This window comes from Natrix helvetica (genome assembly GCF_964273705.1).
Source record: "Natrix helvetica genome assembly, chromosome: 4".
Classification (NCBI taxonomy): domain Eukaryota; kingdom Metazoa; phylum Chordata; class Lepidosauria; order Squamata; family Natricidae; genus Natrix; species Natrix helvetica.
Window position 1 is genome coordinate 106133402 of NC_138550.1, and position 27095 is coordinate 106160496.

The 27095-nt window shown below is 38.4% G+C and overlaps 1 protein-coding gene across 3 annotated transcripts in view; it reads right to left on the reverse strand.

Annotated features, from left to right (window-relative positions):
* NFATC1 (nuclear factor of activated T cells 1) overlaps positions 1-27095 on the reverse strand; it is a 136263-nt gene that overhangs the window by 52590 nt on the left and 56578 nt on the right. For all 3 annotated transcript variants that reach the window (XM_081950270.1, XM_081950269.1, XM_081950271.1), the window contains exons 4-6: positions 13927-14129; positions 9865-10037; positions 9380-9520 (exon numbers count right to left, since the gene is read on the reverse strand). In XM_081950270.1, the coding sequence (XP_081806396.1) occupies positions 9380-9520; positions 9865-10037; positions 13927-14129 (517 nt within the window). The remainder of the gene's footprint in view (positions 1-9379; positions 9521-9864; positions 10038-13926; positions 14130-27095) is intronic.

Consider the following 27095-nt stretch of genomic DNA (forward strand, 5'->3'; position numbering starts at 1 on the left):
CTTTACCTAAGGCTTCCTGATTGAAATTTCCTTCATTTATCATAAATAGCAACTATAGTTTGTCTGCCTTCTCTCTTAACTCCCATGTTATATGAAATCTCACAATTTCTAGACTACCCTCATGCGGTTATGCTGAAGAAAGATCATGGCTCCCCGAAAGCTCTGGTTGCAAGATCAAACTCAGCTTATGTACAACTAAATTACTTGATGCGGTCGTTCACTCTTAATCTAACCTACTTCACACCATAGTTGTGAGGATAACAGGGAAAAGTTGAGTTTTCCCGGAGGAAAAGTGAGACCGAAATATTATATTTAAAGAGAAAAAAATTAAAAGTAGGGAAGACTTCTGTAATCCAAGCTATTTGAGTGTAGCATTTAATAGCAAAAGAATCTTGATATCTCATTCACAATTATATTTTGGTAAATATACCCCTTTTCTTTAGAAACAATCATTTAGCACTGCCCAATATTTATCCAGGTCTTAAAATAGGTTCATTTAAAATCCAGATTGTATTTACCTTTTGCTTTAAAAATTATCCTTTTGTCCCAAAACTGATTAAGTAATACACCTATTTAAAATAATAACTGATCTTAACGTATCTAAGAAAAGCACAGCACAATGTCCTTTAGCCTTCCAGATGCCCTGGGCTGTTCCCTTCATCACCCTCAACTAGCAAATACTGTATTAGGAAAGGCTCCCACAGAGTGAGTAATGATCGTATTGTATTATCTGTATGGAAAGCATCCCATATTATTTACTCTTTTTACATGCTACAAATTTAGGAGAACCTGAAGTCAATGTCTTACTAGTTAAGTCTGTAGAGGAGTGAATGGATTCTACAGAGCAATGATCCTGTTAAAGATATCTGTTTCTGGTAAGCCAGATACCATTTTTCACCCCAGCCATGCTGGGAGGAAGACACAAATGACTTTCATCTTAATGCTATCATCATCATCGTCTCCCGCGTGTTCTGAAGTATGTAATTCTCAGTTCCTGGCAATTCCTTGGCAGAAGCTTTTAGGCCAGGAGTGAGTGAGTTAACCCAGAAATTGAAACAACAGCAAACGAAAAGGGTGTGGTAGACTCCGTTTGAGAGCCAGACATAGAAAACAACATTATGCATATAAAGTACATATAAAGTACGTGTTCAAGGGATTATTCTGCCACTTGGTTTATTATGTGAACTACAGCTTCACTACCAGTCTGAAACTTGATTCTTTTTGGGCCAATTGCCCCTTAAACTGTGACTGCTACTGGCAATGGAAAGACCAGTGGAAAGATCTCTGGGAACGTAAGATCTTTTACCAAATGGAGCACAGCCAAAAGTCTGCTCACTGGTCTCCACATCTCCTCTCATCAAAACAGATGCCAAATTTTCAGCCTTCTAATGCAGCAGTACAGAAGAAAATCTCTACTGTTGCTCAATCTGTATCCAAATACCATTATATTAACTGAGGGACCTCTGTTTACTTTATTTTTAAGTACATTTTAAAATCATCATCATTTTTCTAAGCCTTAACCCATGTAATTTAAACTGTAGAAGCAAAATGCTATTTTCCTTTATTCTCTACAGAAAGTGGTGCTAAAACAGAATACAGGAATGGCATTATTCTAACCACCTATTGCCTTAATTTTCTATGAAAACTTGTGTTCTACTGAATATAATATACTACACTAGTTAAAAGCAAATAAAAAATGTTTTGACCATGGATCGGATCCCGTAGCAGATCTTGTTCTATTAGCATCCCATTCTAAAAAGTGGGGAGGGATATATTTATTTGATTTATGGAATGCCAGCGTCCATCATGATTTTTACTATAATTCGCCTCAGTTAGATAAAATATTGATACAGAAGAAGCAAAGAAAGCAACAGAACAAAACCCAACACTTCCTTGTGGCTGGTGAATAGTCATTTGTATGACAGAGGGCATAATAAATACATAAATAATACTTAACATCTTTTTTCTTTCAATGTTGTTTCATTTTAGATTGTAAATCCGAGGATAAAGTGTCTTGTTATTATTCTGTATAAACTATTCCAGAAGTCATTCAGGCTAAAAAAAGTAGTTTAAGTACTTTAAATAAAGAGCAAAAATTCACCAGGGACTTATTGAAAGAGAATTAATACAGTCATTCAATCAAATTACTTCAAATTACAAATATATTTGATATATTCGATGTACTGGTGATGTTACTTAGCCTGGTAATGAAACATCTGCAAGAAAAGAACTAAGTTCAATAAATGCTAATACAGTGCTATTTTCAAAAAGAGATGCCTTCAAAAAAGGGGAAAAAAGAGAATCTGGAGAACTGCAAACCAGTCAATCTGGCACTGATATCTGTGATGAGTCTACAATCAATCATAAACAGATTAATCTGTACGTATTTTGAAAATTATGTGGCAATTAGTCTCCATGGATTTGTCAAGAACAACTCTTGCCAGACTAATCTAATAATTAATTTTTGATTGAGAAACCCCATTGTGGGAATGCTATAGACATAATATATCTTGATTTCAGCAAAGCATTTTAAACAGTACTCCATGATATTCTGATTAGCAAACTAATTAAGTGTGGGTTGAGTGGCATGACAATTACACATAGCTGGCTCGAAAACTGCACTCAAAGTGCGCTCATCAATAGTGCTTCAAACTGAAGAGAGCGATTGGGAACATGCCATAGGATTATATACTGTGCCCTCTATTCTTCAATATTTTGTCAGTGGAGGAAATGCTTATAAAATCTGCAGATGACACAAATTAGGGTAGGAAATTTTAGCAGACAATAATAAAATTCAAAATAGTCTTGGTAAAGAAAATGGCCTGAAAGTTATATGATGCAATTAAACAAAGTACAAAGTTATTCCCTTAGGAAACAAAAAAAAACAAACAGATATGCAAGTATGGGATGGAGGATACCTGGCTTGGTAATAACATTTATGAAAAATATTTTGTAATAGTATTTCATTGAAAACACCCTATGAGTCAGCAGCATGACACAGCTGCAAAAAAGGCAAATGCAATTTTAGGTTGGATCAATGAGAAGAACTGCTTTCAATTCAAAAGAAGCAATAGGTTTATTCTGCTTTGGACAGATTCTGACACGAGTACAATTCTAGGCCCCCCTCACTTAAAAAAAAATAATCGGAAAACCTGGAATAGGTTCAGAGAAGGGCATGAACATTGTCAAGAGACTAGAAAGTAAGTACTTTCCATTGCATGAACTGATTCTGCAAGATTGTCTTTAGTAAATACAATACAATACAATACAATACAATACAATAGTAGAGTTGGAAGGGATCTTGGAGGTCTTCTAGTCCAACCCCCTGCCTAGGCAGGAAACTCTATACCATTTCAGGCAAATGGCTATCCAACATCTTCTTAAAGACTTCCAGTGTTGGGGCATTCACAACTTCTGGAGGCAAGCTGTTCCACTGATTAATTGCCCTCACTGTCAGGAAATTTCTCCTCAGTTCTAAGTTGCTTCTCTCCTTGATTAGTTTCCACCCATTGCTTCTTGTTCTACCCTCAGGTGCCTTGGAAAATAGTGACTCCCTCTTCTTTGTGGCAACCCCTGAGATATTGGAACACTGCTATCATGTCTCCCCTAGTCCTTCTTTCTCTTAAGCTAAACATACCCAGTTCCTGAAACCATTCTTCATATGTTTTAGTCTCCAGTCCCCTAATCATCTTTGTTGCTCTTCTCTGCACTCTTTTCCTCCAATCCCCTAATCATCTTTGTTGCTCTTCTTTGCACTCTTTCTAGAGTCTCCACATCTTTTTTACATTATGGCGACCAGAACTGAATGCAGTATTCCAAGTGTGGCCTCACCAAGGCATTATAAAGCGGCATCAATACTTCACATGATCTATCCCTCTGATGCTAGGCTGGGCTACCCATAACCCACAATTTCATCCTTTTCAGTGATCCTTGAGCAGAGAATGATAAAGGGCGGGCCGAAAAGCAGAGGCAGTAACTTCCAAATTTCTGCCAGTTTCCCCATTGAATGTGCTTGTGGAAAGTTGGCAGGATGTGTTGGAAATAATGCCTCCTCCACCTTGACTGACCCAATGAACTCTTGCCACTTTGCTAGGGAGAGGGGGACGAAGGAAACTGCACTCTCGCTGCCTATTCTGGCATGTCCTCAAGGGCCTTCACCCTCTAGGGAAGGTGTGCTTGCTAGTCACACCTCAGCCAGCCCTACCTCACCAGCAGGCCTCCAAGTAACTCACCCGTCTTTCCCTTGCCACCCACAACAATTAAGAAATTTCAAATTTCCACCTCAGTTCCAAAGCAGCCAATTGTTGCTTGCCTATTGGATCTTGCTTTCAACTGACTGGGTGTGTGGCCAGGGGAAAGAACTATGGTCCTCTCTCTTGTGCCATACAATCTATGGGTTTCAGGAAAATGTAGTTGGAAGACATGTGGCACTGACGTGGTCACAATTTCCCAGTGTTTTGTAAGTTAGCCCATTTGAGTTATCTTCATTCAATAATTGTTGCCCTATACCAGGGGTGTCCAAACTTGAGAACTTTAAGACTTGTGGACTTCAACTCCCAGAATTCCCCAGCCAGGCTGGCTGGGGAATTCTGGGAGTTGAAGTCCACAAGTCTTAAAGTTCTCAAGTTTGGACACCCCTGCCCTATACCTTCCAATTTTGCCAACTGAAGATTACAGACACAAGAGTTTTGGTAGTTTATAGTTGTGGGTGTTTACATTAGAAAATAAATTAATTACAAGAAGCTTTCCCTCACAAATCACTCATTATTTCTTCTGAAAGTCATACAAATCTACTTTAAATTAAAACAGTGAGGTAAACTGAACAATAGTACCAAATAAAAAAAACTCCATGGAAATCAAATTAACTGCTGAAATCATTGCTGGAAATAAAATAACATTTTAAGAAAGCTGAACCTTTAGAACAGAGCAGACACTTTCTCTTTTGCTCCCTTTACAAGTGGGAGATCAAGTTCTTGAATGCGTATTTAATATTGAATTTCATCACTGGAAAAATAGCTCCATGCACAAGCAATAAATATCTACACCATAATTCTTTCAACAACACTATAGCATGTCCAAGGAAATGACAGCATGCTTCTGAAAAAAAGCTGCGTCTCTTGCAGGGTAGCAATCTTCTTCCATCACTGTCACTTAGAAATTAATTTGGTTTGAGATGAGCCTCTTGGCACCCCATGTCCCTTTATTCTGATATCCATTTTAGCTAAAAAAAATTAAGCAACAAATACTACTGCCTAGTCATCCCTAGTTATTTCAAGTAAGAGACACAGAACACCATAGGTAATGCTAGCGTTCCTGGATCTTAAACTTGTTTGCCAAAAAACTGTGTTCAAGGAGTTAAACTGAAAGCACGTTTCTTCTGTTGACGTCAAGTTCAAGAATGGACTTGATCGTTCTTCAGGGATTCCCTTTCATATGAGTCATTGTTAAGGCAGGCCAACCCTTCCTTTTTCTCTTTCTATGCAAGAATAATGCCGTTTCTCAGGAGATCACAGCAGCTGAAAGATAGCCCAGAACGGCAGGCATAGTTCAAGACTTCAGCACAAAATAATGTTCAGCCAATTACAAATAACCAGGGTGGTATGCATAACCAATTAGTATCATTTTTAGAAATCATATTCATTAACAATAACTACAACTTAAACACCGATACCAATTTAGCAAACCAAATAATAACTTTAAAAAGAAGTCTTTAGCAATGCCATCACTAAACTCACAAAAGAAAGAAAAGCCTGGCCTATTTGTCAAACATGTAAAGATTTAAAAGATGTATTAAACTGTATTATTTCCAATGCATAGCAACCTGTCTGATTAAAGAATTTTGGCTTACTTTTAATAGAAGTATTGAAATGTAGAATTACATTGTTATAGATACTGTAATTGGTTCATTATTTAGATTATACAACAGAAACCACAATTGTGTTTGTTTGTGGTTTTGGTTTACTTGAAAAGGTGAAGCCAATTATTTCAGGTTAAACTATAATATGATAGCTTACCTGTCAGATTATACACTACCTGATGGAAATATTCTGTAGGAATATTGTGATCATGATCTGGATCAAATATTCTTAATAAAAAACCTTTTGATGCAGCTATGCCACCAGAACCCCATCCCCTATAGCTATGCTGGGTGGAGATTATGGGGATTGTTGTCGTCCAAACAAGATAAAGATTACTGCCATGCATTGCTATTTCAGACCACTGTGTTCCTGGCATTGTTGACAAATTGGTGGGTAGCTTTAACCATCAATCAAAGAAATAAATAAAATTTGTTCTATCAAAACACTGCTCCAACGCTTTTCCTTCAATCAACCTGTTACACTCCCCAATTAAATAGATTTTCCAGAAGAATCTGGAAATGTCTAGCCACATTTTAGTCTGCTACTTTCTGCTCTTCTTTTTCACATAACTCTCTCTTTGACTTTGTCCTCTTGGGTTATGTTTATTCATTATCTGTTACGGGTGAAAAAATAATATAAGAAAGCCTGGGGGAAGGGCATTGGTTTGCCTCGGTCAGCCGGCATCTCCAAATGATACTGTAGCTCCATCTGAGAGTAGTCAAGACTGCCTTACTCAGCAAAAGGCATGTCCTTCTAACATACTGCACAGTTAAGAACAGTTGGGCTACAGTGCAGTACTGCAATCAACACTGGAACTCAATGAATGCTGAGGGTGAAACGGTCCTAATTATCACAACCTTCTTTGAAGGACTGGGAAAAGTGAAGAGTTTGAGCATTTCAGGAGACAGCTTAAAGTTCAGGGGGTTCAACAAACAGCTGTAGAATGCCTCATTTGTGCCAGCACCACAGAAACTCTTTCCAAAACAAGAAAGCTTTAAAAAAAAATGCTCCTCCCCTTTCATTCTTGCCTTCATTGACCCTGGCTTTTTATACATCCCAGTACCCCATTTATCTGCTGCCTTTTAAAGCTTCTCGTTGCCTGCCTTATCTTTACTCAACTCCCAATTTTTCCAAGCAGTTTGATTCTAAAATAGCAGACTGAGATGATCCTGGAAAGCATCATGTGTTTTCAGATCCTTGCAAATGAAAATAGAGCCGTTCCGAAGAGAAGGAAATTCAGGTTAGAAAAAGTCAGGCACAAATTGGTGTAACTTGTCCCTGGAAATATATGTGTTTGCACTCTACTTCTACCCACATTTTTGGTGTAGCTTAGCCATCTTAAAGGAGTATTTAATAACAAAGTGCCCAACTTCCTAACAGTGAGAACGATTAACCAGTGGAACAACTTGCTTTCAGAAGTTGTAGGTGCTTCATCACTGGAGGCTTTAAAAAAGAGACTGGACAATCACTTGTCTGAAATAGCATAGGGTCTCCTGCTTGAGCAGGGGGTTGGACGAGAAGACCTCCAAGATCCCTTCCAGCTTTATTCTGATTAAAATTATAATATTCATTTTCTTTTTTATTGTTGAGAAAAAAATAATTTCTTGAGATTTACTTGCTGTCATTAATGGACTCTGCTATTTAAATAGTTTTACAGTTTTCCATAGATTAAAATAAATAAGAATAGAATAAAAAAAACCAAAATGATATGCAGCACAAGAAACAAATCTACTTAAAAAAAGAGAATTTGAACTAAAATATTTACAGAGCCCAGGACGGAAATTCTTTCTAATCAGGAGTTTGTTTGTAGATAATCTACACAAGAAGGTGGTTTGTTATGAATTCTCCAAATATATGTTTATTAAATTATATAAAAGAATGTATCATTACATACATAATACATAAACCATAATATAATGAACACAATCTTTATAGGGATAGATATTATAAGTGATTTTGTATTCTGATGCTTTTATTAAATCTATTTTGCTTTCTATAATGGTTGACAAAGTTCTTCCCTCCCTCTATCACAAAAAGACTCAGAGACTTTAATTTAATTCTCAGGAATAATATTCTGTATCTCCTGCTGGCTCTCCTTATATTCCTGGCTAAGTGAGGTACTTGGTTTTTCAATTACTTTACCTTGGCAATAGAGACTTCAATTTATTCATTAAATGTATTTTATTTGCAATACCTACCTGTGCACAAAAGATAGACAAATCAGATTTTCAATTCAACTATTTATTCACCGATATCATATTAATGGCTAGACCTCATAATCCCAGATCAAGGACCCCCAATTTGAGGTCGGATGATAGATTTAGACTGTGGAGACCACGCTGTGGGTTCTGTCACAAGATCGCTGATTCAGTGCCCATTCACAAACATTTGCCAGGGCCAGAACTAGTTGAAAAGCACCCGGTAACTTACCCTTGCTACTTTTGCTCTTTTTGGGGAATGGGGCACATAAACACCCATCCAAACAAAGCATTTGACTACAGCTGACCATGCTCATTTTCCAGGAGGATCTTTGGGACTCCCAAGAAATTCCTGGAAAATGAAGATGGTTGGAAGCTAAATTGTTTATTCTATATCCCAAATTTCCATTCTATTAAATTAAAATAATATTTAAATCAAACTAATTCATAGTCAGGTGAATCAGGAGCCTGCTGGGTATCAAGAGAGATGGTGTGAAATCATACTGATGATGCTAAGCCTCATCTAGCATCACCAGTATGTAAGAGGTCATTGCAGGAAAGTCACTGTGATGATAACTGAATTCCACCTGTATTCAGATAATATTACAATTCCCCCCAAAATCAGACACTTGGTAGTTTTGCCATCACCTGCCAACAATATAGTTTGCTATTTAAGTAGGCCCAAAGACTAATATCTCTACAAGAGATTAAATGGATACAAATCTGGCACCAAAAATCTTAACACTCAGAAATCAACAGTTACTAATTCCTAAACATTATCTTGCTAAGCTTAAATAGTTGGTTGTCCCAAGCCATTTTTAGCAATCTCCTTCTCTCTATATTCTGCAAACAGAACCTGTATCTTAATGAGATTCACTAAAAGTTTTGGAAAGCTGGGCAAAATGAAAAAGACGAATACTATTTATCTACTTTTTTCTACTAGCTTTTCCCCCTCTCTCTGTTTATAGCTATTTCTATCCACCAAAAGTATGTCTGGAAATCAAGAATTGTGAAGCTGAGCCAAATTTGTAAGGTAGACTTATTGAAATCTTCCTTTTCCCCTTGTATTCAGCTACAAACATATGCGTGTTCCTCCAGAATAATTGTATTAAGAAATTATTTTTGTTTTATGCATTTCACAAAAATAGAAACACAATGAAATTTAATTCCAAGTGCACACGTTCGGGATCTGTCTGATAATGTCACTCAAGAAAGCGAATAAATAGTTGACCAAGGTAACAATATAGGAGAATGTGATTAAACAATGCAGCTGTATATTTACACTGGTAACTTAAGCATAAACATTGGTCGTGTTTTAAATACCTGGAGCCTTCTCCACAAATATCACTTTAGAGTCTTGAAGAAAGTTGTGTCCGCTCAAAATTATTTTCTTTCCTCCCATCACATGGGAGTTATCAACGCTCTGCTTTTCAACCAGAGGCAGTTCCTGAGCCGATCTTTGGGCTGATGGAGATTTGAAAAAAAACAAAAAACAAATAAAATATGAATATACACCAACACATATCAGGGTTTAACATTTTAAAGTATTCTTCTTTGGGCGAACAACATTTGTAACTTTTTAGTAGCATTTGGTTTGAGGAGACGGTTGCTGAGTTACTTGTACCTTAGTCCAATTTCAAGATCTCTTTGGAAGAACAGTACAGTATTTTTATTTTTGCCATCAATTATTCCCAAGAGAAATTCAATATTCTGAATACAAAGTTCTTCTTTTTCTGGCATTCAGAGTGACAGAGCAACTTCTATTTTAACTCCAAACATGAACACACTGAGAAAGAAAGAATACTTACAACATTCAATAGGGTTGGAAGACGCTTGCAAAGAAAGGGTTCTCCCATTAGGTTGAGGGATATGAACACGGAAGACCAGCCGAACCCGTGTATTTTTCCTCCCAATGTCAGTTTCTCCTTTTCTTAGTTCAATGTCTGAATTTCTAAGTTTCAGTATTCCAGCACAGTCAATGCTATTCAGAAAACAACAACAGCAGACAATCCGTTTAAACTGTTGCATGTGTCCAGAATGACATCTAAACAGTTGGTGTGTCTTAGCTAGGTTAAAGAGAAAAAAATAACTAAAGGGCACAAGGAATTCCTAAATTATTTATTCACAGAACTAAACATACAAAAAAAGTCTCTTTTCCGTTCCTCATTAATTTATTAAACCAATGGATCACCAGTTTTAAGCTTGGATTTTGAAAATCATGTTACATTTGCCAAATTGAAAATATAGAAGAAGCATTTCATAAACTGGAAATAATAGGCAAACACAAATGGCTGGTTCCAACTCAGAATTAAGAAGAAGCAAACCAGGTTTGTACAATTATAGTAGCCTTACTATTGGGTCTGGGATTTGAGGTTGATTCAGACATATTGTTAAGCCAAGGTTCTCCTTCCTTCCTTCGTTTTTGCCTTATAGGACTAATACAAATGATTCTTTGCTGGTACCAATGAAAGAGAAAATTTTGGTTTGCCTCGAATTAGGAAAGAAGGGAGATAATGATTACATATCTTGGGTGGTTTATATATTTGCCCAGAAACTCCTTGAAGACTTCACATCATGCTTATTATGTATATTTTTCACTCAAGGGCCTGTACTTTTAGCAATTTTATTATGTACAATTTCTATAGGTGAATCTTCCCTAATAAAAATATTTCAGGACTGTTATTTGCCTGCCAGACAAGAAAAGAGAAACTAGATTTTAATAATGCAGAGGACGGCTGGCCATATGCTACATTTATACAAATTGACTCCTTGCCATTCGGTTTGGTGGAATAAAGCCAGTCCCACAAGCAGTTTTAACTAGAATTTGGCACAGGTTTTCTGCTATAAAATATCAAGAATGGTCAGAGCTGTCTCTGTCTTGGTTTTCAGGAAAAAAAAAGGAGGGGAAATGCTCTATTTGATGAGTTGCTGCGGTAGCAAACAAGTCAGTCGGATTTGAAACACAGCCAAACATCATCACTCCTAATGGTGAATCAAGACTGCTAATGAAGTCAGGATGTTGTACAGTCTGAGGTCCTATAAGTGAGCTAGCAAGAACTTTGGTGCCAGATATATCATGGAGCTATAATGCAATGCTGCTCCTGCTATCCATTCAATTGTGTCCAATTCTTGGTGATTCTATGGGCCCGTTCTCCACATTTTCTGCTCTTGTACAACTTCATTCAGTTGTTTTTTGCTCTTGCTCATGTTGGCTTTGGTGATATCTAGCCACCATGGTTTCTGGCGGCTTCATTTCCTTCATTTCCTTTACAGCTGCCCATATCAAGCATAGCCATCTTCTCTGGCAATACCTTTTTTTTTTAGCAATGTTTATTCTAAGCTGCAAATGTAACAGCAAATACTAATTTGCACTATGGAGTTGTTACCACAATGTTAAGGCCATTTTATGTCTTAGGTGCTTGCTGTCCCAGATTTAAGATATTACCACTTTTAGATAAGAGGATGAGAAACGGGCTAATAAGAAGATACCATAGCTCATGACTAATCTTTCTTTCAAGGCTTTGATTGGTTATAACTGCAATTCCTGAGACAGATACAACCTTACAGAACCAGTATAACTATGTCTGTTAACACAGCTTTACTGATCCAAGTTATTTGGATCGCACACTTCATTATTTTTGACATTCCAGCAAACTGCAGTGCAATTTATATATAATTAAATGGACACTAGGCTAAATCGGTTACTGCCCAGTGAGTCCTAAGAGTTTCAGGCAGTGAGATTATGATAATGATACATAATAATTATGATTAAAAACTAATCCTTCAGCCACGCTACAAGGAAAAACAATTTCTCTTAATATGTATTGTTTATAGCATTTAGACAGTGCATATCTAAATGCTCTCTTACACATTTTGCTTTGTAAGAGTGTCAAAGGTTTGCTCAAATATATTCTTTCCACTCCTAAAATGCAATCTTAGGCGTATTGATTTAGAGTTATTTGCTTGCATTATTCATTTTAAAAATTGTATGCCCATTTTCAAAACTAAGTTTTCCCATTTTATTGGGTCTGATTGCTGGATAAATATGTTTCTGATTACAGCTTCCATGTGGTACCACTTTATAAGTACCCAGAGTTTTTTTTTTCTTGATCACTTTCTGTGACAATGTGCTTTGCTATTATTCCAGTTCCCTGCCCTCCAGCTCCATATGCCATTTAATATCACAAAATATTTACAGATGTTATTTAAAATACACACTAAATACACGCAAACCAATTTTTAACAATACCCGAGGGCACAATGGCAACAGAGAAAAGGAGTGAGATCTTGATTGTATAACTATCTGCCACACTGCCTTTTTTCAAGTGAGATAATTTGGGGCTAGGAAAATTATCATAACCTATACAATTATTTATTTGAAATGTTCGCATTTACTTTCATTTTGGCTCTACTTGCACACATTTCTCTTGGGCAAAACAATCACACTTTACAAATTAAATAGATGAGTTTTTCATTCTTAACACTGTCTGAAGGTTAAAAATTCCATGAGACAAGATTTTGTATATATTTGTCCCAGAGGTGGGTTGCTCCCCGTTCAGCCCAGATTGGGCGAACCTGTAGTAGTGTTGCATTATAACCAAACTGGTAGTAAAAAAATTGGCAACCCACCACTGATTTGCCCTAATATTTGTATGTCTCATTTAGTTGCAGCTTCAAAAAAATCCCAACCTTTGGTTATTTTTTAACAGAGACACACAACATTCAGTCTCTTTTTCTTTGTGAGAATGCTAGCAAACTTGTTTCCTGCAGAATAGACCATGGGAATAAGGTGGTGTCAGGTTAAGAACCTAAAACAGGACCTGAGGTAGGAGATATTTACAGCTCTGTAACTGATATACTGATTTTAAATGGCAAGAAAGTATGTGTGTGTGTGTGTGTGTGTGTGTGTGTGAGAGAGAGAGAGAGAGAGAGAGAGAGAGAGAGAGAGACAGAGACAGAGACACAGAGAGAGACAGAGAGAAAGAGAGAACAACAACCAGTGTTTATTAGTGTTGAATAAAATATTCACACATAAGCAATACTGGAGTATAATTAGTAATGTAATTCAAAAAATCTTGACAATTAATATACAATTCCGAGCAAAAACTGTGAGGGCTTATGGATAAAACATCAGAAAAATCACATGGTGTTTTATTGTTAATATATGGCAACAGCAGCACAACTTTTATATGCTCAGTATTAGAAAGATCCTACACTACTTACAATAGAGCAGAGGTAGTCAACCTTTTTATATCTACCGCCCACTTTTGTATCTCTGTTAGTAGTAAAATTTTCTAACCAGTTCCACAATAATGGTGATTTATAAAGTAGGGAAGTAACTTTACTTTATAAAATTTATAAAGCAGAGTTACAGCAAACCCCTACCGCCCACCAAGAAAGCTGGAACGCCCACTAGTGGGCGGTAGGGACCAGGTTGACTACCACTGCAATAGAGGAATAGGTAATAAAGATGACAGAACTGGCAATGATGATTACATTAATAGCCCCTGTGAGAAATTGGAAGTCCTTTGTGGACTTTTTGGAGATGAGAAAAATTAAATTTTGACATATGCATTTGATGACTGATACATTTTTAAAATATTTTTATCCTCTTTCCTTTTTTTTTCTTTTGAGGAAAATGGACACCGTGTCACAAACTAAGCTGAACTGAAGTGTGCCCTATAGTCATTTGGAAGTCATTCTTTATTTATATTTTTGTTCTCCTTTATTTCTCTTCATACCTTATTGCACTTCTTCTGTTCTTACTTTTTACACCTTTTTTTTCTTTTGACTGTTAGTTTATGTTGTCTTTTACGTGTAAAATTTAATAAAAGTGTAAGACAGGACATTAAAAAGGAGGTAGGCCTTACATTGCTTTCATGTTGTTTTCAGGTAAAAGTGGAATTTCCAAGACTTTGGTGTTGGAAAGTATGGTTTCGTGGCTAGTTGTGGAAACAGTCTTCCCTGTGATCCGATGAACCTGGTAGAAGGCGTGAGGCCGCAGCAGGCGGTCATCAGCAGTCCCAATGAAGAGCTGTAGTGTGAGTGGTTCACTTTCTAAGTAACCATGTAGCTGGAAAGAGAATACAAAGAGTTCTTGCTGAGCACCATATATACATCCACAACTAGGAAATTATTGTTTTATACAAAAGGCAGTTTAATTGAAGGAGAAAACCAGTGACAGGGCTAAGTGTTAATCTCTCCCCACCTATCCACAATAGGATACATTCATTTTTGTGTGTGTAATATAATATTGGATCAAAACAGGTAGTCCTTGACGTACAACCATTTCTTTAGTGACCATTCAAAGTTATGACAACACTGAAAAAGGGACTTAGGACCACTATTTCACACTTACAATGATCGCAGCATCCCTATGGTCACGTGATCAAGATTCAGACATTTGGCAACTGGTTCATATTTATGACTGTTGCAGTTTCCTAGGGTCATGTGATCACTTTTTGCAAAGCAAAGTCAATGGGGAAGCCGGATTCCCTTAACAACCATGTTACTAACAACTGTAGTGATTCCTTAACAACTGTAACAAGAAAGGTTGCAAAATGGGGCAAACTCACTTAACATCTGCCTTGCTTAACAATGGAATTTGTGGTCATAAGTCGTGGACTACCTGTAGAGAGGTGCACTTAGGGAATGTCTCATTATTTTACATGACTGAAGAGTGTTTCATTGAGGCTTTAAACAATGCTGCTTTAAATTGCTAGAAATGTCACAATAAGACTATTTAATGAAAAAGTCAGGAAGAAAAATCAGTTCAAAACAACAGAATCTGCATTTTATCTAAAAAAGCCTAGGTTCAGGCACTGCAGTAATTCGGTCCTCTGTTTCATCTCTCTTGTGGGGTTTCAACTATTGATGGACAAACCCACAACAAGCAGCATAATATGACAAGGAATTTGCATAAAGGAGACTGGCAAATGCAAATAATTCTTAAGTTTTTAGGTATCCAAGCAATTAGATCCTATGACCGTGATGGCGAACCTATGGCACGTGTGCCAGAAGTGGCACGCAGAGCCATCTCCAGTTCTTCCGGGTTCGGGCGCAGCAGCCAGCTGGTCTTGACACGCATTGGCATGCCAGAAAGCAGAAGTGGAGCCGCACGGTGCGCATGTGCACGCCAGGTAAATGATCTTTTTGTTTCCAGGGTGCACATGCGTGTTGGCCATTTGGTGATCTGCACACCAAAAACCAGCAACAGGAAGAGCAACAGCCGCACGTGCCAAAAGAATGCAGAGAGGGGTTCCTGGCCATCGCTTCTTAGTAGAGCTGTGGTCGGGGCTTCCCTCCCTCCCCGCCTGAGCGGGCTTCTTGCATAGCCCCAGCCCTCCAGCCCATGGATCATCTGCTGTCCGAAGTGCCTGGCCAGCTTGGGCGCCCCAGAAAAGCAGCAGCAGCCACAAGGGGAAAGGCAGGAGCGGCCAGCCAGCCCCTGCAGCCACTCCCACACTAGCCAGAAGCAGCACTGTGACAGCCGCCAGGGGCGAGGGGGCGGCAGCAGCAAGGACGGGCTTTCCTCCCTCCCCACCTGAGCGGGCTACGTGTACAGCTCCAGGCTGCGGCTCTGATGAGGATCCACGGTCTGGAGTGCCTGGCTGGCTCGGGCACCCCAGAAGAGCAGCAGTTGCAGCCACAGGGGGAAGGGCAGGAGCAACCGGGCAGCTACCGCAGCTGCTCCCATGTCAGCGAGCCAGGCCCTTGGCGGCTTCTTTATGAGGGTAGCTCGCCTCCCTGCCAGCAGCTCATCCAGTGTCCCAGCTAGAAACAGCAACACAACAGTTGCCATTACCAGGGGTGAAGGGGTGGCGGTGGTGAGAACGGGTGACTGCCGCCCCTTCGTCTCTTCCCCAAAAGCGGCTGTTGTGCTTCCGCTTCCAGTCGGGATGCTGGCGGAGGAGCTGCTGGCGGGGAGGCAAGCTATCTGCATAAAGACGCCGCCAAGGGTCTGGCAGAATATATCCCGGCTGGAAGCGGTAGCGCTCCGGACCGCGAATCCTCATCAGAGGTGCAGGCTGGAGCTCTGAAGAAGTATGCTCGGGCGGGGGGCGGAGGGAGGGAAGCCTGGGACCACCCGTCCTTGCCATCACTACTCCTTTGCTGTTGCGCTGCTTCTTCCAGCTGGGATATATTCTGCCAGACCCTCGGTGGTGTCTTTATGCGGGTAGCTAACCTCTCCACCAGCAGCTCCTCCGCCAGCATCCCAGCTGGAAGCGGAAGCGCAACAGCCGCTGTTGGGGAAAGGATGAAGGGGTGGTGATCGCCCGTTCTCCCCACCACCACCCCTTCGCCCCTGGTAATGGTGACTGTTGTGCTGCTGCTTCCAGCTGGGACGCTGGATGAGCTGCTGGCAGGGAGGCGAGCTACCCACATAAAGACGTCCACGAGGGCCTGGCAGAATATATCCTGGCTGGAAGTAGCAACACTCTGGACTGCGGATCTTCATTAGAGCCGCGGGCTAGAGCCATGCAAGTAGCCCGCTAAGGTGGGGAGGGAGGGAAACCCTTGCCCATCCTTGCCACCGCCGCCCCCTCCCCCAGAAGCAGCTATCACAGTGCTGCTTCTGGCTGGGATGCTGGAGCAGCCAGAAGGAGAAGCTGCCGTGGGGGAGATGGGCGGGGCGGACACTGATTGCAAATGCTTGTCCTCCAGTGCAGTCCAAGAGACAGCAAAGAGCCTCGGGAGGGTGGAGGAAGCTGTTTTCACCCTCCCCAAGCTCCTTGAAAGCTTCTCGAGCCTGGGGAGGTTGAAAAACGGGTCTATCACGGGCCAAAAGGGAGGGGTCATACGCATGCGCAGGGTGTGCACGCGCATGCGCAATGGGGGGTCCCGCACATAGCATTATGGGTGTGGCATGCCTGCGTACGACCCCCTTGCTCTCCCCCTGCTTTTGGCATGGGAGCCCAAAAAGGTTCGCCATTGCTGTCCTATGGAGTCCAAAACTGAAGACTTCTTTGCATTACCTCACTATTTTTGAAGCTGTTATTTTAAACCCCTCTCAGGGCTTTTTGTATACTGCATATTCTGTGTATTAATCAGAGATACCATTTGAACTGAGCTTATACAGCTGTTGCTTACCTTTTTCAACTGCAACTTCAAGGAAAGAGAAAAGCACCAGCTAGATAGAACCTCCTAGTGATAACATATGGGATGCTTAAACATAACAAATGAAAACAAGAGATTGGAAGAGGCAGGGAAGAGGGAAACCACAGCTAAGTAGTTCAATCTGCACTAGTGTCTGGCTACCTCTTGGCAAGCCATATTACAGGAGCTCCTGATATGCATACAGCTGAGCTCTGCCAAAAGAATCCTTCGGTTGCACACAGAAGCCCATTGAAGCTGGCACAATTGCCACTATTTTCACTTACATTCATAAAATGTCTGAGCTAGCAAAATATCACGAAAATGAAGTTACGTTGAGACAAAGGCATCTACTTCCCATAAGTGTATCAGCCACCTTTTGGTGGGATGGTATCCGGGGAAAAGAAGGGTCATGATTTTTGGAAGTGACTTCCTGGTTAATATGAAGATTGTTTAGGGCAGGGGTCTCCAACCTTGGCAACTTTAAGACTTGTGGATTTCAACTCCCAGAATTCCTCGGCCAGAAAAGCTTTTCAACTGGAAATTGAAGTCCACAAGTCTTAAAGTTGCCAAGGTTGGAGACTCCTGGTTTAGGGGACAAAAAAGCCCTAGTCTTTCTTATGTACTCACAGCTCATCTTCCATTGGTTTGGAGAGCCAGAATGCAACTAAACACTGACAACACAGAAAACCAAAACAATATAATAACATCTCTGCGGGGCCTGGTAATGCCAAACATATGACTACGCCTACTTAATTCGATGGGACCTCTTCCCAGGTATGACTAGGACAGCAGCTTAGAGATGCCTTCCCCCAACCAGGTGCTTTCCAGAAGTCCTTGGACCGAAACTCCTCCAGTTTCTATAAGGAGGATCTAAGTTTAGGAGTTACGATCCCAGCACTTCTGTAGAATGACATCTCAAGAGGGAAACTGGCTTAAAACACAGAATTGGAGTCAATCAACTGACAAGCTTGCGTTGTGTTTGGTTCTGTCTCTGCGACTGTTGGTTTTGTCTCTTTCTCATCTGGGCTTAATAGGAAAAAGGATGGATGAGCTTTTGCCCTCTAAAGCAGGGTGTTACTTCTTACTTCCTTCCTAAAATAAAAAGTAATTCTTATTACAAGCATGATTTTCAGTGTCTCTTTACCAAGACTTATTAAGTAGAAAGAGATGGGGTTACAAATAATTCTGGCAACTGAACTATTTCCTATCTATAACCAGTACAATACCTTTGAGAAGAATCTTCCTCATCTTTCTATTTTATTTTTACTGCCTTTCTGTGAACTGGTAAGTAGGTCTCCTCCCTAATTCTGAAGGAGCTTAGATAGTTGTATATAAAACTATTTTCTGAATCCTCGTCAGAATCCTCGGCTCCATTAAAGTCATAGCTTGAGTATTACATGTTCATTTTTTTAAATAAAATTGAATTGTTGTGATTCTCTTAAGAATCCTAATACTGCAGAAGCCTTGAACTGCTGATATTGATTGTGCAATGAAACACCTGCAAGCAAACAACCAAGCTCAGAGAGCACCAAGAACTCCACATTTCAATCCTGAGATATTTGCTTCTATGGGAATTTTGGATGTTGCTAAAGAATTCAAGCCACAACATGTTTCAGTTGTATATGTTGCCAAGTTAACGTTATAGAAAGTCACATTCAAAACTCAATCTCTCAAGGTCTTTAAAGGAACCCACAGAAGTGCTTAAAACTCTTGTTTTCTTGTCTGCACCAAGCTTCCAAGAATACACCTTTCCCTACTAATTTCAAATATGAGCTATTCCACAGCATCAATATCTCATTGATTCCAGATCAAAATGTAATCGCTGATTTATTCATTACCAAATCTGCCTGGCAGCTTTCAAGACTGGAAATAAAGGTCCCTGTTTAGTATACCTGGGTTTTAAAGTTTATATGATTTCAGTATAACAACATTTAGTCTTCCCTCCGCAACAGGAGAATATTCATAGAAGGTCCTATTCAAAAAGGATATAGATACTAAAAGCCCACTATAATCATAACGTCATCTCAATTTGCCAAACTGAGGAGCTTTAACTTGGTATAGAGACCTTCTCATTAACATCTCTGTATAAAGTATATAATGGGGATTAAGCGTGTAATCCCTCTTAAAATATATTTATCTTGAAGTAATATTCTTTTTCATAACAATAATTTCCTAGAAACTTAATGGACATTTCAACTTTTGAGTCTACTGATATTGCAAGTATACAGTCAACAAATTGGCTTATTTTAAAAAAAATATTAACCCAAGTATTTTATGTTTATGAAAAATTTAAGTCTGTATAAATTGTAAATTCTAATCTCTTGCAGTAACCCACAGATATAAGGACAGGAAAGGTGACTTTTTCTAGTTAAACGTACAACCAGAGCATTAACTGTACAACTTCAATAAGCTTATTTGCTGCATAATTATCCAAGCCACAGGTATAGAAATATAGCAAATCAATGTTACCTTTTTTAAAAAAGGGGGTTAGTCTTCTGTATCAGTGTCCAAACACTCTTGCATGGAGTGTTTTTCTAATTAGGGAGGTTGCGGGATGGATAAGGGTGTGGTGAGGAGATTCCTGAACCAACATATCATTATATTGTTACATTATCTAAATGAACCATTGGATTACGCTAGGTGGTTTCTGTTGGATCGGGTAATGAGAAGAGTTAATATCTAACAGTTTCAACCCCAGAAAATGTTAGGAAACATAGGAATATGGAAGGAGACTTCCATATGGAAGGTAATGTGGAAGGTAGGTTGTTTTCTTCTCTTGTCTACGAAGTGGTAACCAAAGAGCCTTTGGAATATTGGCAAATCCTTATTTGCAATGATTGAAAGAGCTGCCATTATAGGACGGGAAAGGGGGCCATTCACTCTACAAATAATGCAGAGTTGGGAGCATGGGCAAAGTTTCATTAACAGAGCCAATCAATTGACTGCAACTTCCACTATGACTCCAATTGGCTCTAGCTTGTCCAATGACAAGGCTTGTATACTAGTACAGGGGTAGACAACTATGGCAACTTTATGACCTGTGGACTTCAACTATGACCTATGGACATCGAATACTGAGCTATGCTGGCTCAGGAATTCTGGGAGTTGAAGTTCACAGGTGTAAAGTTGCCACAGTTGCCCACTCCTGTACTAGTAGGATTGAACATTGCTTAAATGCAGCAATCACTACATGGAGTCAATGCAAAGCTCTTTAGGCATATACAGAAAGCATTAAACCGGTGTGCAGCTTGGGATGGCATTTTCTCTTAGAGCTTATTTACATTAGCACGGGAAAATTGGGTTTTAAATACATGTGCACATTTTAATAACTAGGCTTGTTATATTGTCCGTCTTGAAATTGTTTGCGTACCAGCTGCTGAACTGCCTACGTCATATAAAAACAGATATTAATATACAGTGGGAAAATGGAAAACAGTATTATTTAAATGAATTCTTATGAACTACTTAGAAATATGGCTTGCAGCCAATCAAACTGCTGCATTAATTAAAAAAAAACTCATTGAGCTAAAGCTTCAATAACAGACAAGTTCAATGGTTCATATCTACTCCAACTTGATATAGCCTGGATGAGTGGGACTCCTTTTCTACCTGTTCTCAGCAAAATTCAAGGATTCAAGTGCCACAAGAGGAGAGGAAAAACGTATCATTTTACTACATGCAAACATTGATACCTTTCTTATGATTTGTAGAATTTCCTAGTGAGTTATGAGTAATACTGTAGTTCTACGATGTGAGGCTCAGTTTCCGATAAAGATATATAATGATGTCACATGGGAGACAGACTTTTGACAAATTTTAAAAAGAGTGTCTGACAAAAAAAGCACCTCTTCTTACCCATTTCTGTATTGTATTTTACTTGGAGGAACATCAGATGATTCAAAATTAATTAAACAATATCATTACTTGTTATTGCTAAGGGTAAGCATTCTACCTTCATCACACAGGGTAATGATGGCAGAAGACTGGAAAATAGACAAATATAAATAGATGTGTTTAGTTACCATTTTAGAACTACAGCATAGAGCAGAGGTGTCAAACTCAGTACAATGCATCCATGGCTGTTCTTATTCCAGTTCTGAGTCCAAGTGATGAGCAGGACTCTTGCTCATATACAGCAAGTGCTAGCACATGCTCCAAACTTCTGGTGCTCCCTTTGTGTAGCAAAGCAGAAAATTGGCCTGTTAGTTTTTCAGCTCTGACTAGGAAGTCTGTGATCAGTGTAAGAGTTTGTATTTCTCTGACATTTATTGCCACACATCTTCTCCTTCCCTTTGTTTTTAATTTGAAAACAGATCTTGCAATTCTTTAGGCTATTTATTCAAGCCAGATGTTTGCTGATAAATGTATTATGTGCTTAGTTAGCCACTTACATCAGGCCAAGAAGCAGGCCGAGAAAAAGAATTAAACTGTTTTCAAAACCACCTACTTGCGTGTCACAATATAAAAACTTGTTCTCACTACAAACATATCAAAAACTGATCTCAAAATGCATTTACATTTGGCACTAGCCTGGGAAAAGCATATAGATCCATTTTTCACAACCCTTCCCCCCCCCAAATTTGTCGAATCTAAACTCCCATTATTTGCACTCAACATGGCCAATGTGAGAGATATCATTTTCTTTCTTTCTCTCTCTCTCTTTCCTTTCTTTCTTTTCTCCTTCCTTCCTTCCTTTTTTCTAGCTCCATTGACTGCATAATATTTTCTATGTTATATTACACAGCTACTACCGTACTATGTATAAAATAAAACATGATATAGGAATTAATATTTTAAAAGAACACAATTATGTGCTTCATTTTAGACTACATACTCATTTCCATTACTAGGATAGATCTAGTGGCATAATTTTTTAAACTAGGAAGCCATCGTTTTCGGACAGGTTTTGCTTATGAAGTCCTCTGTCCAAGAAAGATTTCTAACTTGTTAAATTATTTCCTATCACACTTTACAGAAATAATTGTCCCTCTCCTCTCCTGTTAAGCACATAAAACTTCAAAATGGAAGAGTTATAATAAATACACAAGACCATTATGGGACTGGAAAAGTGAAATTAGCATTCCAAATTGTGAGGCATATATTAGGAAATCATTTAGGAACTATTTATGTAAACTAGTAGCAAAAATATTTTCCCAATAGTGAATATTGTAATTTTCTCCACTGTTACAGGATTGCTTTTATGTTTCTGTATCTGTTGTTTTTGTGTTCAGTAAGAAAGGGAACTATATATGCACACACACACACACACACTCACATATTTTCCACACATGCTCTGGAAGAGTGAATACTGTCCCTGGCTGGCAGTACGGGAAGCATGTGTCACGTATTCTATTTTTACTCTTTTCTTTTTCTAACGGTCCCAAGACTAAGGTGCCACTATCAGTCTTTCTGTGCCTAAAGGCTGCTGACAGAGAATATTCTGCAATATTAAAACAAGACCTGACGAATCACAGTTGACTCTCTAAATGACCTTATGATATTTTATAACGTATAGCTGTATCATGCCTTTGCTAACAAATATTACTAGTGACAGAAACAACCAAATTTGATTGATTCCAATTTGAGCTTCTTCAAGAAAAATGCGCATTCTGTATATTACTGAAAGGTGATAAGGCAACCATCTGGGGAAAAAAATGGAATACATACATCTAAAGAAAAATAGGAAGTTTACTACTACTCTGAGAAGGCAGCTAATGATCCCTTCCTCAACACTGATAATCTATTTGACCATTTTAGTAAAAGAGCTAAATATATTACAAATGTATATCCTCTATCTGACTTTATCACTTCTATTCTTTTTGTGGTAAAATAATTTAAAAGATTCTAAGCCGTCTTAGGGAGAACTTCAAAAAGTGTCCTCAAACAAAGCCCAGAGCTTCTTTCTGTCTCACAAATCTGCTGTCTGAACTAGTTGCTTTATCAGGCAAAAAGCAGAAATAGTCATAATTTGCCCGAAAGATTTCCCAGAATATCTGTGAAATGTCACTTAAGCTTTTCAACTATATCCTTAAAGCATGCTTATTTAGCCTATAAGTAAAATCATGTAAGTGAAATGATTGCATATATTTCCTCTATTCAACTAGTCTTTACTCTAACTTCTTGTTCTGTTATTCCTGCTCTGCTAAAATGTGTGTGTAGGGGAGAGAGAGAGAGAGAGAGAGATCTGCCCTTATACTTCTTAAAGTGTCATGCACACAGATGACACTATAATAATAACTATGACTCATACTACAAATGATTCTAACAAAGCCCTATTTTAAATTAACACAGCACACTTTACAAACACACTTACAATGATCCAGGGTTATCATATCATTTACTTAGTAAACAAAGTGCACACAGTTGACTCGGTAGTAACAATACAGAAGCTTATTCAATTTGACTGAACCATAGCTGGGGAGAAGCCTCTAGTGGCATTATTGAAGCAGCTCAGAAAAGCTGGAAGCTATTTCTGTCTAGACAGTGAATATGTGTCATTGATAAATCACAAAACTCTTTTCCTTAGTCTGCCATCTGGGAAACTGAGGACTTAGCCCCTGGATGTAGTAAATTCTTTACAGTTACCAACACACAAACAAAACAAAGCTACTAATTGAGAATAAATCTGTAAACCATACCTGCTGAATTGGGATTTGAAGAAAACTTCTGACGTATCAGAATAATCATGACTTTATATAGCTTCCTGAGTCTCAAATGAAGTTTGACACTGAGCATAAGTACTCTTGAAATGAACAGGAGCTGCATAATCAGCACAAATCTCAATCACTTCCAAGGGGTCTATGTAGACATTTGTGGCCTTTATGTTCATATCTGAAAAGGTTAGAGGTAATGAATACCCTCTGAATCAAAATCTCTTTTCCAACTGCCTTCCACCCATAATGTAAAGGAAAATATGAAATGATTAGCCTCTGGCAAATGAAAAAGACTTAATACTAGAGTTTATCTGCTAGGCCCAGATCATATGCCTGAAGGAACAACCACAGATATAAATCTTGAAATTAGGTTCAAGAACCAATCGATGAATTATCTTGAAATTAAAAGGTTCTCAGGGAAATGTTATTTTTATAGCAATATTCAGAAATAGGATTATTAGGAAGTGAAGGCTAACAGCCGCACAAACTAAGCTATTTAAAATAAATATTGCAGGTGTTTTATAACCTACATTGCAATGTTTTCAAACACATGTGTGCTTTGCATCCAAACAGTGCAATAAATAAAAATCTATGCAAGTGATGATATGCCTCCAGGCAAAGATTGTTCATACCTATATGACAATATTAGTCATCTTAACGCTAGTGTGCCCATAAGGAACTATTAATCTCGAGTAAATAGAGATGTTTTGTATTCACTGACTGGCTTAACAGGTATTTGGGCAGCCTTCCAGAATAAAATGCTCTTTGCAGCTGCTGTATTACACCACTTTTCATGACCAGGGAATGTGGAACTGGGCTTCTGAAACATGCTAGAACATAGACTGAGAATTGGGCTCAAGTAGTTTTTTTTCCTTTTCTTCATGATTTGTAAGTTGGATGGGAATTGGCAAAGCCCCTATATACTGGCTGAAGAAGACAACATTTGTTTTTTAAAAACAACAACAAATTTCTTTAACCCAAGTAATAACAAGTTGCCATAGATTACTTTTCTTTTCATTTAAGCCTTATCCCATCTGATTTCAGAACAAATTTTACATCAACTTAAGATCCGTAAGATCACATCCATACTTTGAGTTTCAGAGTGCTGAAAACTACAACCAAATTCTGTGCTGATTTCATCAGACTGCACATAGAAACTTTCTCTTAATTGTATACAGCTCTTGTCTCTACTTAAACAGCTACTAATATAGGACCATACAAAAGGCTCTGCTGGGTTAGACCACAGGGTTGCCTACTCTAGCATTCTTCTGCTCAGAGCCCAACCACATGTCTTCGGGAAACCCACAACCAAACATGAATACAGCACTAGCTTTCTGCTTAGCTTCTCCAGCAATTGGCAATGAGAAGTTTTTCTGACACTCAAGGCAAGCTCATCGTTTACTGCCTAATCCACTTTTCATTTTCTCCAAATCAGTGATCCCTTTCACAATACCATATGTTAATGCGTTTCAAAGCTGAATTGTGTGTGGTTATCTCTCATGATTAAGCCTCCAGAAAAGGGAAATTAGTTATGCATAGGAAAAGTGCTTGTTGATGTCATCAGGAACTGATCTTCTTTCCTTAACAACGAGTGTTATGGATCCATTTTGTTCCTCAGAATTATTTAGGCAATTTTCAGGAGGAAACACTTCCACAGTGGATGAACTAAGGTCTTGAGTGTCACGCATCTAAAAAAGCTGAATGGATAAAAAGAATCTTGATCCAGGATAAAACACAAGCATATATAAAAGTGTTTTTTTTTAAACACAGTCCTGAAGATTCTACTACCAAGTCAATGCTTCTTTGATTCCACTATCAAAGTCAGTGTGAGGTGCCTATATTGCCCTTTCTTTGTTTTGTGCATAAGGAAGAAAATAATAAACTGACTTCTTGAAAAGATTAATCTTCCCTGAAAGTTTATTCTATAAAATATAGGTTGGTCTTAAAGATATTGGAAGACTCTTTGGCAACTCTTCCTACAAGTAGCAGTTCTTCTGCAGGTTGCATACAGATGGGCAAAACTTTCAAGATAATTATGTAATCACCAATTAGCAATTCACTTATAGGTGCTATATCCCTGTGTCACAGGAGGATAAGAGCAGATCAGTTTGAAACTCCTAATAATGTCAGTCCCATCAATTGGGGGGAAATGTGAACTAGACAAGAGTAACCACAAAAATCAACAGCCGACCTCACAGGGTTTTCTTTTCCTTGTAAGAGGAGATGTGAAAATTAGAAAGGCCGAGCAGGTGTCAGGTGTCTCTTTAGAGATCCTCTACTTCTCATATGGTAGCAAGCTGCATCCAGTTTCTTTTATTGTCCCCAGTGCTTAATGATCTGGCTTGGCTGTTTTAGAGAATTGAAAGGTTTATCCACATCCCTATACAAAATCAAGCTTACAGGATATGGGGTTCTAGAGTTCCCAGCCACTGTACATCGTCTGGCAAGATTTGTAAAAATGGTGAAGATAAAGGTGGTGTATTTTGAAATTATCAAGATTTCTGCAAAGGAGGGGGAGAGAAGGCAAGAAGCAGTCCTGATGTGATGAAAATTAGACAATTAGATTGTTGATAATAAAGTACGTTGATTGATTATTATTAAGACAAAGTTTTATAACTATATTAACCCATTCAAAGGCCTTCCGGTGAAAAGGAAACTTAGCTTATTTTAAAAAAGACAGTCCTTTGAGTAGATACCATTAGAAGCTATATTTAAAAGCTTCATTTCTGTAAATATTTGGATAAAAGTAAGTACCGGGAAATACCACATCATAACCATACTATTTTTAATGAAGATAATGTTTCAATTTCTGAAAATGAGTGGAGAAGGAAACATCAGGTGAACCACATTGCAAATCAGAAGTGCAAAATGCTGGTGTTACTGGAATTTGATAATACTCATCTTTAAAAACATAATTTTAAGGATTCAAGTTAGATTTTTTTGTGTAAATTGTATATTTACAGAATATCATCTGATATATGAATTAGCCTTTATATTTCTGAACAGAATGGTTATTTTTATGTAAATGTTGGGGAATAAAAATCAATATCATCTTAATTGTCCTACTGATTGGAAACTATGTAATTGCTTTATGGTGGGACTATTATATAGTCAAAACAAAATAATGAAACCTGTCCAATTTTTCCTTAAAATAGATATCACAACTTCCTGGATAGCAAAGAGTACAGGGAATCAAATCACAGCATCATTAGTTATTATTTTGGCTATATTAGAATAACAAGACCTCATTGGAGACTTCTAGAAAAAGAAAAAAAATGATGAAAGTAAAA